Source organism: Heptranchias perlo, chromosome 24, assembly GCF_035084215.1.
Source record: "Heptranchias perlo isolate sHepPer1 chromosome 24, sHepPer1.hap1, whole genome shotgun sequence".
Classification (NCBI taxonomy): Eukaryota; Metazoa; Chordata; class Chondrichthyes; order Hexanchiformes; family Hexanchidae; genus Heptranchias; species Heptranchias perlo.
Window position 1 is genome coordinate 3,666,954 of NC_090348.1, and position 13,069 is coordinate 3,680,022.

The window sequence follows — 13,069 nt, forward strand, 5'->3', positions numbered from 1 at the left end:
CTGGCTTCCCACGGGTACAGGGTGTAATCGGCTGCACCCACATCGCACCTCCGCATGAGCCAGGGCTGTTCATCAACAGGAAGGGGTATCACCCCATGAACGCCCAGCTCATTTGTGACCACCGCCAGAGATTCCTACACGTGTGCGCCAGATACCCTGGCAGCTGCCACGATGCCTTCGTCCTCAGGGAGTCCACCGTACGGCCCATCTTCCACGCACCCAACGCGGGCAACGGCTGGCGCATCGGCGACAAGGGGCTTCCCCTACACACGTGGCTCATGACGCCTCTGAGGAACCCCATCACCGAGCCTGAGCGTCGGTACAATGACAGCCACACTGCTACCAGGTCTACAATTGAGCAGACCATAGGGCTGCTCAAGATGCGCCTCAGGTGTCTTGATCGTTCTGGGGGAGCGCTCCAATACACACCATTCAGAGTGGGACGAATCATAGTTGTCTGCTGTGCCCTGCACAACATGGCCCAACAGAGAGGGGTGCCGCTGGAGGAGGCCCCATCCACACCCGCCACCCACATTGAGGACGGCGATGAGGAGGAGGAGGAGGAGGAGGACGCGGACGCGCCAGAGGATAGTGGACGACCCATGCGCCGAACCACGACTCACCGGGATGCTCGCTGGGCCAGGGAGGCACTCATACGTCAACGGTTCTCCTAGAGTCAGACAGTGCGAGGCGTTCGCATCTCCTCACCTGCACATGCGAGGGGCCATACCAGCCCCCTCCACCGAAGAGTGTTGCCAGTACTCCTGCACCCACAGCAGTGTGCCCAATGGGCGGCAGCAGGTGTTCGCCGTCATGATGGGCTGCACGGAACGCACCTATTGCTGCGGAAGAATGGACGAGAGGTGGCAGGAGTGGTGAGAATATAGTGTTTAATATCTACAATGTGAGATAATATAAACAAAAAGTGTACAAATTAATAGACACCCTGGTGCATTCCCTTTGTGCTTATAACGCCTTTGGAGTTCTTTTCCGGGTACCCCTACGTGGTGCTACCCCTGTGGCTCCAGCAGAGGTAGTGGCAGGTTGCTCGTGTTGTTGCCCTGACCGGGTAGATGCTTTGGGCGGACGGCCCCTGGGTTTCGGTGCCTGTGAGGGCACCTCCACAGACTGCTCCTCCTGCACCGGGGCAGGGGCAGACTCGGCCACCTGGAGAGGAGGCACCATTGCAGGTACTGGTTGAGAGGGGGGCAACGGGTGGGACGTGGGGGCACCTTGAGAAGTGTCCCCGCTTCCATGTCCCCGGTCACCATCATCCCTCTCGTGGCCTTGGCCCACATCACCCCTTCCACCCTGCTGGACGACAGTTTGGATTGCACGTGTGAGGCCTTGCAAGGCCACCCCGAGTGTATCCGTCAGCCTGTTTATGGCGGCGGAATGTTGCTCACCCTGAATCCGTACAGCCGTTGTCAGGGCCTGCACGGACTCGATGTGGAGCTGTGCGTGACGCTCGAGGGAGGCCAGCCTCTCCTCCACCGCAGACGCTCCCGCACCTACCCGCGAAACTATGTCGCCGGTACCCTCCTGTTCCTGTGCCTGCGCCACCAATGCCCGCATGCAGGAGTTGGACTTCTCCATCGCCTGCACGATTGTGAACAATGCGCGCGGCATCTCTCCCAGTACCTCGGCAATTAGCTGGTGCCCCTCGATGGCTCTCCTTTTGACTGGTGGCCCCCTGGGTTCAGCATCTGGGTCTGGCTGAGCAGAGCCTGGAGATGAGTGCTCCCACCGACGCGGACCCTCCGCGGCTGCCCCTGCCACCAGGGTCTGCTCATGCTTACACGTGCGCGGTGAATCACCAAGTGCAACCCCAACTAGTTGGCGAGGGGGACCCACCGAGGTGCGTGTCTCTGCGCTGGTGGATGGTTGGCTCTGATGTGACGAAGCACCCTCAGAGACCGGCATGTCCTCTGAGGAATCGCCCTCCTCACACGAAGCGCTCGCAGACGGCCCTGCAAGGGAACAGAGGGCACTATGAGGCATGTGCACAGAGATCGCGGTGCGCCAGATGGCAGGTGATAAGGTCATTCGCGATCATGAGTGTTGAGTGTCAGCTGTCCCTTACCGGCCGATGCTGTAGCGCCAGACTCGCCATCGCCCACCGACAGGCACAGTTGTGTTCCGCTCAGTTCGAGCGCCTCCACCTCGGCATCCGTGAGCTCGAGCACGTGCGGCGGGCCCCCTCCGGTGCGGTCCCTTTCCCGCGCGTTCTTGCATCTCTTCTCCTGTGAAGGCAAAACACAGATGCGTGAGTACGTGCAGATTGCATAGTGAGACACCTGGAGCATCGGTGTGGGTGGGTTGCGCGTGGGGCGGATGGATGGGAGGATGCGTGTGCCACATGCCCGTCCCATTGCATGGGGTTGGGGCGTGTGGTAGTGTTCCAGTGGGGACAGTGCAGGCACGGTGAGGATGGTGAGTGAGTGGATGTGAGGATTGCTGTGGGAGTGCTGTGGTGGCTGTGCAGAAGGGGTTGTGGGGTGTTTGGGGTGATGGTCGAGACGGGTTCTGGGGGGGGTGGGTGCATTAGTGTACTCACCTTGCCGGACCTAGTGAGGTCATTGAATCGCTTGCGGCACTGCTCCCAAGTCCTGCTGGTGTTCGAGCTGCTGCTCACCTCCGCCGCCACCTCTGCCCATGCCCTCCTGGTTACGGTGCCAGGGCACTTCCGTCCGTCCCTGGGGAAGAGCGTGTCCCTCCTCCTCCGCACACCTTCCAGGAGGAGCTGCAGCGCGTGGTCGGAAAACCGGGGCGCAGCCTTACCCCTGGGTTGCGCCATGGTCTGCTTCCTGATGCTAGATGCAGGGGGGGCTCTGTGGGACTGCCCCTTTAAGTGGAGCGCCACCATCGCGCTGGCGTCAATGCGCATGCGGCCGGCGCACAGCTGGGGTGCGGCGAACCGGGAACCACGGCTTAATTCAATCAATTATCCCGCGATCGCGCGGGGCGCACTCAATTAACCGTCCCCGTTTTCCACGCTCCCGGAGGACCACCCGCCGGGAACCCGCAGGCCTGCTAAAATCGGGCCCTCGGTCTCGGTGGATGGGGCGGGCGGCCTGGGCTGGGCCCGGTCTCGGCGGATGGGGCGGGAGGGAGGGGCCCGGTCTCGGCGGGCGGGGCCCGGTCTCGGCGGATGGGGCGGGCGGGCGGGGCCCGGTCTCGGCGGATGGGGCGGGCGGGCGGCCTGGGCCCGGTCTCGGCGGGCGGGGCCCGGTCTCGGCGGATGGGGCGGGCGGGCGGGGCCCGGTCTCGGCGGATGGGGCGGGCGGGCGGGGCCCAGGCCTGAATCTCCCCGGCGTGGGCGGAGCTTCCGGTGAGCCCTGGGAAATATGGCGCTGGCCAATCAGAAGGAAGGGGCCGGTGCGGAGCTGGAGCTGGCGCGTGCGCAGTGCGGCGGGAGGATGGCGGGGCGGGAGGACGCGAGCGACTCGAGCTCTTTCTCGGCGCCGCGCGAGTGCAGCACCCGGCACCTGGCGCTGACACTGCGCGTGGCCTTCGACACCCGCGTGATCCAGGCTCGCGCCGCGCTGACGGTTGAAGCCCAGCGGGACGGGCTGTCCGCTCTGGTAAGGACTGCCGCCCCGGACCGGGACCCCTCCCGACCCCGGGTAGGAGGGGGCTGATGTCCCGCGCATGGTGATTTCCCCAGCTATTGAGCGCGGGGAGGGCACCGTCCTTCGGACCCTTTGCCCCCGGTATTTATAATGCACCTGCCGGCCTCGCACCGTGGGCCGGGCGGCGCGGATTTCCCCGGCTCGGCCCCTTGCTCCGTGTCTGACCCGCTGCATTTTCAGTCAGCACATTCGCGGCATCCGCGATCTTCTCTCCCTCGTTGGGTGAAGCGCCTCGGCAATCGGCAGCGCTTCTGATCTGCAAACCATTACTCTGGGGACCGCTTTATGCGGGCGGGTGTCTGGTAGAAGGAGCAGTCCTCAGTGGCATTAATAGTGGCCAGTGCTTAAAATGTGTTGGTATGATGATTGGTTGATGTGTTACAATAAAAGTTTAACCCATTGAATATATAATTGAAAGTCAATTGAATATCTGTCAAAATAGTTTCATGATGTGGAGATGCAGGTGATGGACTGGGGTATCAATTTCGATAGCCAAGTTCCGCACCCATGAGGACGGCCTCAACCGGGATCTTGGGTTCATGTCACGCTACACGTAACCCCACCAGCAGGGAAAAAAAAGTTATCTGTTTTTAATGCAACTGGACATTCTCTCTCTCTCTCTGCCTTTCGGGTCTCTTTCTCTCTTTGTCTGTGTAATTTGACCCATTGTGTATTCGGTATACTGGGACGTACTGTTTTCCGTGGCTAACCTGTCTGAACACCAACGACACCTTTTGATTGGTGTGATCATGTCCCAGCCTAATATAAGATATGCGTTTTGAGAACCTCTCATTCACTCACTCACCTGACGAAGGAGATAATCTCCGAAAGCTTGTGATTTTCAAATAAAACTGTTGGACTATAACCTGTTATTGTAAGATTCCTTAAAATAGTTTCAGGCAGGAGAAGATCTTCGGTCCATCTAGCCCACCTCTCCGCAGTATCCCCGTGGTAGGTTTGAATCACTTGTTGTCTAGAAGCTGTCAAATACGTTCTTGAAACCCATTAACGTTTTTTGTTCCACCACCTGTGCTAGTAATGTGTTCCACCCTTTTAGTTATATACATAAAGTTCCTTCTGCATTTCTTGTAGCAGACAGAGTAATGTCTTGAATGAAGCATTTGCCTTACTGGAAATGGTATTTTTAAAATTTATACTAGTTGATTTCCTGTGATGTTACAACAGGGTGTTGAGACCAAGTACAGTATTCAGATCAAATGGTTAGAGGGTAGGGCCTCATTATTGCTATTCTACAGACAGTGATTTTAAAAATTGCAGACCACGTCACACTCAGGTTAAAATTGCTTTATTTTATGACGAAGACAGTCGCCGCCAGCTCTGCTGGATTGACCACTCTCTGGACTCCATTGACCTCTAAGAATGACCATATCCCTCCCATTGTCCTCGGGATTTGTGCCTCTGAATTTACCCATGTCTCTTGTTGTCTGCAAACTTTCTCACTCTACGTCCACCTAAACCTCTCTGTGGAAAATTGCTCATGTTCACCCCATCTTTTGGAAAGATAACTCCACTTCCCTTCTGTTCTTGTATAATTTTGAAGTTAACAGTTTCCATCATCTCAAAAGTTCTTGCCTGCCCATGATTAGTTTTCAGCAACATTGATCCACTGAATATCTTGTTACCTGTGTTACTCACCTTTGGAACCTGCCTCCTGAATTCATTAGTTTGGACCTGTCCAAAGCTTTTGATGGGGTTTGGCACCATATGCTTAGAATGATACAGCACAGAAGGAGGCCATTTGGCCCATCATGCCTGTGCCAGCTCTTTGAAAGAGCTATCCAGTTAGTCCCACTCCCCTGCTCTTTCCCCATGGCCCTTCAAATTTTTCCACCTCAAGTATTTACCCAATTGCCTTTTGAAAGTTACTATTGAATCTGTTTCCAGCACCCTTTCACGCAGTGCATTCCAGATCATCATAACTCGCTGCATTTTTAAAAAAAAGTTTCCTCACGTCGCCTCTGGTTCTTTTGCCAATTACCTTAAATCTGTGTCCTCTGGTTACGGACCCTTCTGCCACTGGAAGCAGTTTCTTATTTACTCTTATCAAAACCGTTCATGATTTTGAACACCCCTATCAAATTTCCCCTGAACCTTCTCTGCTCTGAGGAGAACAACCCCAGATTCTCTAGTCTCTCCACGTAACTGAAGTCTTTCATCCCTTGTGCCATTCTAGTAAATCTCCGCTGTACCTTCTCTAAGGCCATGACATCCTTTCTAAAGTGTATTGCCCAGAATTAGAGACAATACTCCAGCTGGGGCCTAACCAGTGTTTTTTAAAGGTTTAGCATAACTTCCTTGCTTTTTGTACTCAATGCCCCTATTTATAAAGCCAAGGATCCTGTATGTCTTTTTTAAGTTTTCTCAACTTGCCCTATCACCTTCAAAGACTTGCGTACATACGCTCCCAGGTCTCTTTGTTCCTGCACCCCTTTAAAATTGTACCATTTAGTTTATATTGCCTCTGCTCATTCTTCCTACCAAAATGAATCATTTCACACTTCTCTGTTAAATTTCATCTGCCATATATCTGCCCATTTCATCAGTCTGTCTGTCCTTCTAAAGTCTGTTACTATCCTCCTCACTGTTTACTACATTTCCAAGTTTCATGTCATCTGCAAACTTTGAATTGATGCCCTGTATACCCAAGTCCAGGTCATTATATATCAAAAAGAGCAGAGGTCCCAACACCGACCCCTGGGGGACACCACAGCACACTTCCCTGCAGTCGGAAAAGCAATGGTTTACCACTACAGACATCAAGCGATATGGGGGATGGTGCAGGAAAATGGCGTCGAGTTGGAAGATCAGCCATGATCTTGTTGAATGGCGGAGCAGGCTCAAGGGGCCGGATGGCCGACTCCTATTCCTATTTCTTACATTTGTACCCACACATCAGCTGTCCCTTTTAATCCCAAGCGGTTCAATTTGGCGAAAAAAATCTATTATGTGGTACTTTATCAAACGCCTTTTAAAAGTCCGTTTACACATCAACCGCACTACCTCATCAACCCTCTGTTACTTCATCAAAGAACTTATAAATGTGTTACCATTATATGGATTCCCATCTAGTTTCCTCTTTAATCACTTTATCTGTGCTATAGCTAATCTTCTGACTTGTTTTCCAGGGCTCTGCGTTCTCTCCCAATCTGTCCAATTGTCATTCCAGTGACCTACTCCACTCATCGTCCATCCGTATCTACTCTTAACGATTCTGCTCTACATTTATTGACTATCATACGCTCTTAGTGCATGCAGGCTCTAGAGATAGCAAAACAGAGAACAAAGATTTTGCACCAGAGTGAGAGCATGAGTGAGCTTTTGGAGTGCGATGACTTAATCACTACACCTTGATCTTTGCTGTGTCCTTCAATAAAACAGTGAAATTCTTGTTACATTCTTTAAAAATTCTTGTGTGTCTTGGAAATCAAACCAATAGCAACCACCTCTTTGCTACACCTTTATTCCTTCTGACCCTCTGTCAACTCCTGCCCTCTTTATTCCTTTGATATCAAATGTGCAGGACTTGAATACTGCTCCCACATCTACTGTGGCTAATCTAACACTCTTTAGCACTCCTGAAAAGAATACAAGAGGAAAATGTTGCTATTGAGTAGGCAATCCCAGTTTCACCTGTGGTGTCCATTCACGTGCTCTCATTTACAACTTTTTTTTGGCCTCTTTTAATAAGATTATGGTTTATGCCCCATTGAACTTCTGCTCTTGTTTCTTCTACGCCAGTGTTTATGCTCCACACGAGCCTTCTCCCACCCTACTTCATATAAACCTATCAGCATAACTATTCCTTTCTCCCTCATGTACTTATCTAGCTTCCCCTTAAATGTATCTCTGCTATTTGCCTCAACTACTCCATGTGCTAGCAAGTTCCACATTCTAACCACTCTCTTGGTAAAGAAGTTGCTCCTGAATTTACTTATTGGATTTATTAGTGACTACCTTATATTTATGACGCTTAGTTTTGGATTCCCCCACAAGTGGAAACATCTACCTTATCAAACCCCTTCATAATTTTAAAGATCTCTATTAGGTCATCCCTCAGCCTTCTCTTTTCTGGAGAAAAGAGTCCCAGCCTATTCAGTCATTCCTGATAGTTATAACCTCTCAGTTCTGGTATCATCCGTGTAAATCTTTTTTGCACCTTCTCCAATGCCTCTCTATATCATTGTAAACAATTTTACAACACCAAGTTATAGTCCAGCAATTTTATTTTAAATTCACAAGCTTTCGGAGGTTTCCTCCTTCGTCAGGTGAACGATGTGAAAATGAAATCCTCGAAATGAAATCGCATTTATAATTCACAGAACAATGCTTGGTGATTACAGACAGTTTTTTCAACTGCCCGTTGCCAAGGCAATCAGTGTGCAGACAGACAGGTGTTACCTGCCAGGTCTCAGAATATACAAATCACCAAAAAAAACAACAAGCAAAAAAAAAACAGAGATAGAGAGGTAGAAACATAGAAAAGACAGCAACTGACCCGTTATATTAAAAACAGATAACATTTGTTCGCTGGTGGGGTAACGTGTAGCATGACATGAACCCAAGATCCCGGTTGAGGCCGTCCTCATGGGTGCGGAACTTGGCTATCAATTTCTGCTCGACGATTTTGCGTTGTGTATCTCGAAGGCCGCCTTGGAGTACGCTTACCCGAAGGTCGGTGGATGAATGTCCATGACTGCTGAAGTGTTCCCCGACTGGGAGGGAACCCTCCTGTTTGGCGATTGTTGCGTGGTGTCCGTTCATCCGTTGTCGCAGCGTCTGCATGGTCTCGCCAATGTACCATGCTCTGGGGCATCCTTTCCTGCAACGTATGAGGTAGATAACGTTGGCCGAGTCACAGGAGTATGAACCATGCACCTGGTGGGTGGTGTCCTCTCGTGTGATGGTGGTATCTGTGTCGATGATCTGGCATGTCTTGCAGAGGTTACCGTGACAGGGTTGTGTGGTGTCGTGGACGCTGTTCTCTTGAAAGCTAGGTAATTTGCTGCGAACGATGGTCTGTTTGAGGTTGGGTGGCTGTTTAAAGGCGAGTAGTGGAGGTGTGGGGATGGCCATAGCGAGGTGTTTGTCCTCATTGATGACATGTTGAAGGCTGCGGAGAACATGGCGTAGTTTCTCCGCTCCGGGGAAGTACTGGACGACAAAGGGTACTCTGTTGGTTGCGTCCCGTGTTAGTCTCCTGAGGAGGTCTATGCGATTTTTTGCTGTGGCCCGTCGGAACTGTCGATCGATGAGTCGAGCGTCATATCCCGTTCTTACTAGGGCGTCTTTCAGCGTCTGTAGGTGTCCATCGCGTTCCTCCTCGTCTGAGCAGACCCTGTGTATTCGCAGGGCCTGTCCATAGGGGATGGCCTCTTTGACGTGGTTAGGGTGGAAGCTGGAAAAGTGGAGCATCGTGAGGTTGTCCGTGGGCTTGCGGTAGAGTGAGGTGCTGAGGTGCCCGTCTTTGATGGAGATTCGTGTGTCCAAGAAAGAAACTGATTCTGAGGAGTAGTCCATGGTGAGCTTGATGGTGGGATGGAACTTGTTGATGTTATCGTGTAGTCTCTTTAGTGATTCCTTGCCGTGGGTCCATGGAAAGAAAATGTCGTCGATGTATCTGGTGTATAGTGTTGGTTGGAGGTCTTGTGCAGTGAAGAAGTCCTGCTCGAACTTGTGCATGAAAATGTTGGCGTATTGGGGTGCGAATTTGGTCCCCATGGCTGTTCCGTGTGTTTGGGTAAAGAACTGGTTATCGAAGGTGAAGACATTGTGATCCAGGATGAAGCGGATGAGTTGTAGGATGGCGTCCGGAGATTGGCTGTTGTTGGTGTTGAGTATTGATGCTGTCGCAGCGATGCCGTCATCGTGGGGGATACTGGTGTATAGTGCCGAGACGTCCATCGTGGTGAGAAGTGTTCCTGGTTCAGCTGGTCCGTGGGTACTGAGTTTTTGTACCCAGTCCATCACCGGCATCTCCACATCATCTCTATATCATATTTATAATATGGAGACCAGAACTGTGCATAGTACTCCAAGTGTGGTCTAACCAAGGTTCTATACAAGTTTAACATAACCTCTCTGCTTTTCAATTCTGTTCCTCTAGAAATGAACCCCAGTGCTTGGTTTCCCTTTTTTATGGCCTTACTAACCTGTGTCACTACTTTTAGTGATTTGTGTATCTGTAACCCTAGATCCTTTTGCTCCTCTACCCCATTTAGACTGTTATTGTCCAATGAGTATGTGGCCTCCTTATTCTTCCTACCAAAATGTATCATCTCACACTTATCTATATTGAAATTCATTTGGCAATTACGTGTCCATTCTGCAAGAATATTAATGTCTTCTTGCATTTTGTGGAAAGTTTTGTTCCCCTCCCTAACAGGTACTGAGGTCAATTTTTAGTTTCCCTTTTGCTGCCTTGGGTGAAAGCAGCTAATTGCGCAGCGACTGGAATTGAACCTGGCACTTTCCTCACTGTAAAAACTTGAGTCAGCAGAGGCGCAGAGGTCATTTCAAAACTGGTCCTCTGAGATTAGTTCTGCTTTCACATAACTTGGGGACTCTTGTCAGCCCATTCTGCACGGAATACCCTCCTTTGGAAAGCTCCTTCTCTCATTTGTCATAATCATTGTAGATATTCATACATATTAAACCCAACACTATTTTGGCTGATATTTTCTACTCAGTCAGCTGTGAGTCCTCATTAATGTCATGCCCATGTAGCTACACTCACATCAACAGAGGCTATGTGGCCATGAATAAGTGTAATGAAGCCTAAAAATGGGGATTTCTCAATACACAATGCAGCTGGGCCTGGATTTTCTTCGCTCAGTTGAAATTAAGACTTACTGCCCAACCTCCTACTCCAACTCTTTCTTTTTGAGAATTGTGGAATTTGCCTTTCTCAGACTTTTCTTCCCCATTCTGTCTTCACACTTTTAAAACCCAAGGTTGGTATCACCTAATCACTATATCCTAATTTACTTTGTCTTTTACGGTTTTCAATGTTGGCAGGATCCTGCACAATTAGACCTTAGCCCTCAGTTCCAAGGCCACAGGGTTAAATGTAAGCAGAGTGCAGCAGCCAGGTGTTCTGCATCCTGCAGATATGATAAACTCTTTATCAAATCAGTTGCATTTGTTGAGTTTTTTTATGTGTGGTCAAACAATTGCTCAATATATTGAATTTAGAAAAAAGTTCCTTTTAAATCATACATTTTTTCAATTATGCTTTGTAGATGAAATCTTACTAAATTAAATATTTGTAAAGCCTTGTCTGAAAATATCAAAGTGGGTGACTAAAATCACGATCAGACTTCAAACATTACAGAGAATTGTGGGACCAGCTTTTTTGATAAATCAATCGTAGGTGAATTTCCGCGGAGGTTCTCCTGATCGGCCATCAGAGCCGAATTTGAGCCACCGCAAAAAACTGGGTTTTCGGCAGAGTTACAGCAGCTGATCAGCAGAACCCCTGAGGAAATTCCCAGCAAAAGTATTAGCTGAGGAGTAAGCCTGTAGGTAATTTTGGCAAACCACTTCCCAGATATAACCTTGGTACATGGACTTTGTGATATGATGTGATAATTAGTTCTCTAAATTTAGCTGATGTGGAAACTAGTATAATATATGGTTGTAAAACAATAAATGTGTCTGTACAATTTACTATCTTTCTCCTGCACCCCCGATAAGATATTCTCACTGTTGAAACACTGCTGCTGATGACTTTGCATATTTGATTTTTAAAAGTGAATGTCTAGTGTTGCTACATTATATTTTCTTTTGCAATTTTCTCTTCCCTTCAGCTCTTGCTGCAGTACCTTTCTCTAGTTAATGACAGCCCTCTGGAATCTTTCTTTTATATGGCTTGGGATGGGGGTGAAGATTTGTGTACTTTGTGTAACAAAATCGTAAACTAGTTCTTTCTAAATGGGTTTTGTAGTTTTGTTACACCTAGCATACAGAAGAATTTGAGCATTTTTATTTTTACAACATGGCAAGTAGTTGTGAATGATTCTTAACATAGCATTAGTATTACGTTTAAAAAGAAGTTGAGCCAAGGTCCAGTGAATCACAAGTACCTGTAGCTGGCCGAAGAGTGGGCCTATTTACTTGCGCATTAACTGTTCATTCAGTGTTGGAATGAAGCAGTTTTGAAAATGTAATTTGGACACTACTTTACCTGTGTTGCAGCGCTGAATGCTCAATCATCCTAGAGTGATGGTGGTATGTTTGCTGTTTTATAGGTGATCTGTGTCCCATGAGGTTTGCCCATAGGCACTTTTTAAAAATGCAACAAAAATACTTGCTACTTGATGATTAAGTCACTCTCTCTGCCTTTGAGATTCATTCCCAGTGCTGGATACTTTGTCACCTGGTTATCTGGAGTTTTGTTAGATTGTGTTGAGGCTACATAATAAAATGTTTGTTCTTTGTTTGCTTTTGTTGGCAGAATATTGCTATAAAATGTTGAAACTCTTGGAGGAGTATCTGAATTGCCTCTGCCTTCTAATTGAAGGATGGATAGAGACAGACTAGGAATGAGTTAAAATAAGAGTAGATAGGGGGGAATACATAAAACCTTTTTAAAATATAGTTATCCTACCATGTTTACCTTTTGGGAAGGAAAGGTAATTTTGACAACATAAAGGTAATTTTACTTTGGCATGACCATCTCCAACAGGAGAGTGTCTAACCACCTTCCCTTGACATTCAATGGCATTACCATCGCCAAATCCCCCACCATCAACATCCTGGGCGTCACCATTGACTCCCGGAAACTTAACTGGACCAACCACCTAAATACTGTGGCTACAGGAGCGGGTCAGAGGCTGGGTAGTGACTCACCTCCTGACTCCCCAAAGCCTTTCCACCATCTACAAGGCACAAATCAGGCATGTGATGGAATACTCTCCACAAGCCTGGATGAGTGCAGCTCCAGCAATACTCAAGAAGCTTGACACCATCCAGGACAAAGCCAGCCGCTTGATTGGCACCCCATCCACCACCTTAAACATTCACTCTCTCCACCACTGACGCACCGTGGCTGCAGTGTGTACCATCTACAAGATGTATAGCAGCAACTCGCCAAGGCTTTTTCGACAGCACCTCCCAAACCCGTGACTTCTACCACCTAGAAGGACAAGGGCAGCAGGCGCATGAGAACACCACCACCTGCATGTTCTCCTCCAAGTCACACACCTTCCCACCTGCAAGTATATCGCTGTTCCTTCATCGTCGCTGGGTCAAAATCATGGAATTCCCTACCTAACAGCACTGGGAGAAACTTCACCACATGGACTGCAGCGATTCACGAAGGTGGCTCACGACCATCTTCTCAAAGGTAATTAAGGATGGGCAATTAATGCCAGCCTTGCCAGTGATGCCCACATCTTTGAATGAATAATAAAAAAAAA

The 13,069-nt window shown here is 49.2% G+C and overlaps 2 protein-coding genes across 2 annotated transcripts in view; one reads left to right on the forward strand and one right to left on the reverse strand.

The window, feature by feature from the left end:
- Positions 1 to 905: 905 nt before the first annotated feature.
- On the reverse strand, positions 906 to 3,181 carry LOC137341499 (uncharacterized). The gene is made up of 3 exons (XM_068004615.1): positions 2,558 to 3,181; positions 2,084 to 2,243; positions 906 to 1,970 (listed from the first exon to the last, which is right to left on the reverse strand). Exons 1-3 carry the CDS (start codon positions 2,885 to 2,887, stop codon positions 967 to 969), a joined length of 1,494 nt encoding a protein of 497 aa, XP_067860716.1. The 5' UTR covers positions 2,888 to 3,181; the 3' UTR covers positions 906 to 966.
- A 230-nt stretch (positions 3,182 to 3,411) lies between these two features.
- lta4h (leukotriene A4 hydrolase) overlaps positions 3,412 to 13,069 on the forward strand; it is a 63,116-nt gene continuing 53,458 nt past the window's right edge. The window contains exon 1 of the mRNA XM_068004616.1: positions 3,412 to 3,584. Coding sequence (XP_067860717.1) covers positions 3,420 to 3,584 — 165 coding nt within the window. The 5' untranslated portion in view covers positions 3,412 to 3,419. The remainder of the gene's footprint in view (positions 3,585 to 13,069) is intronic.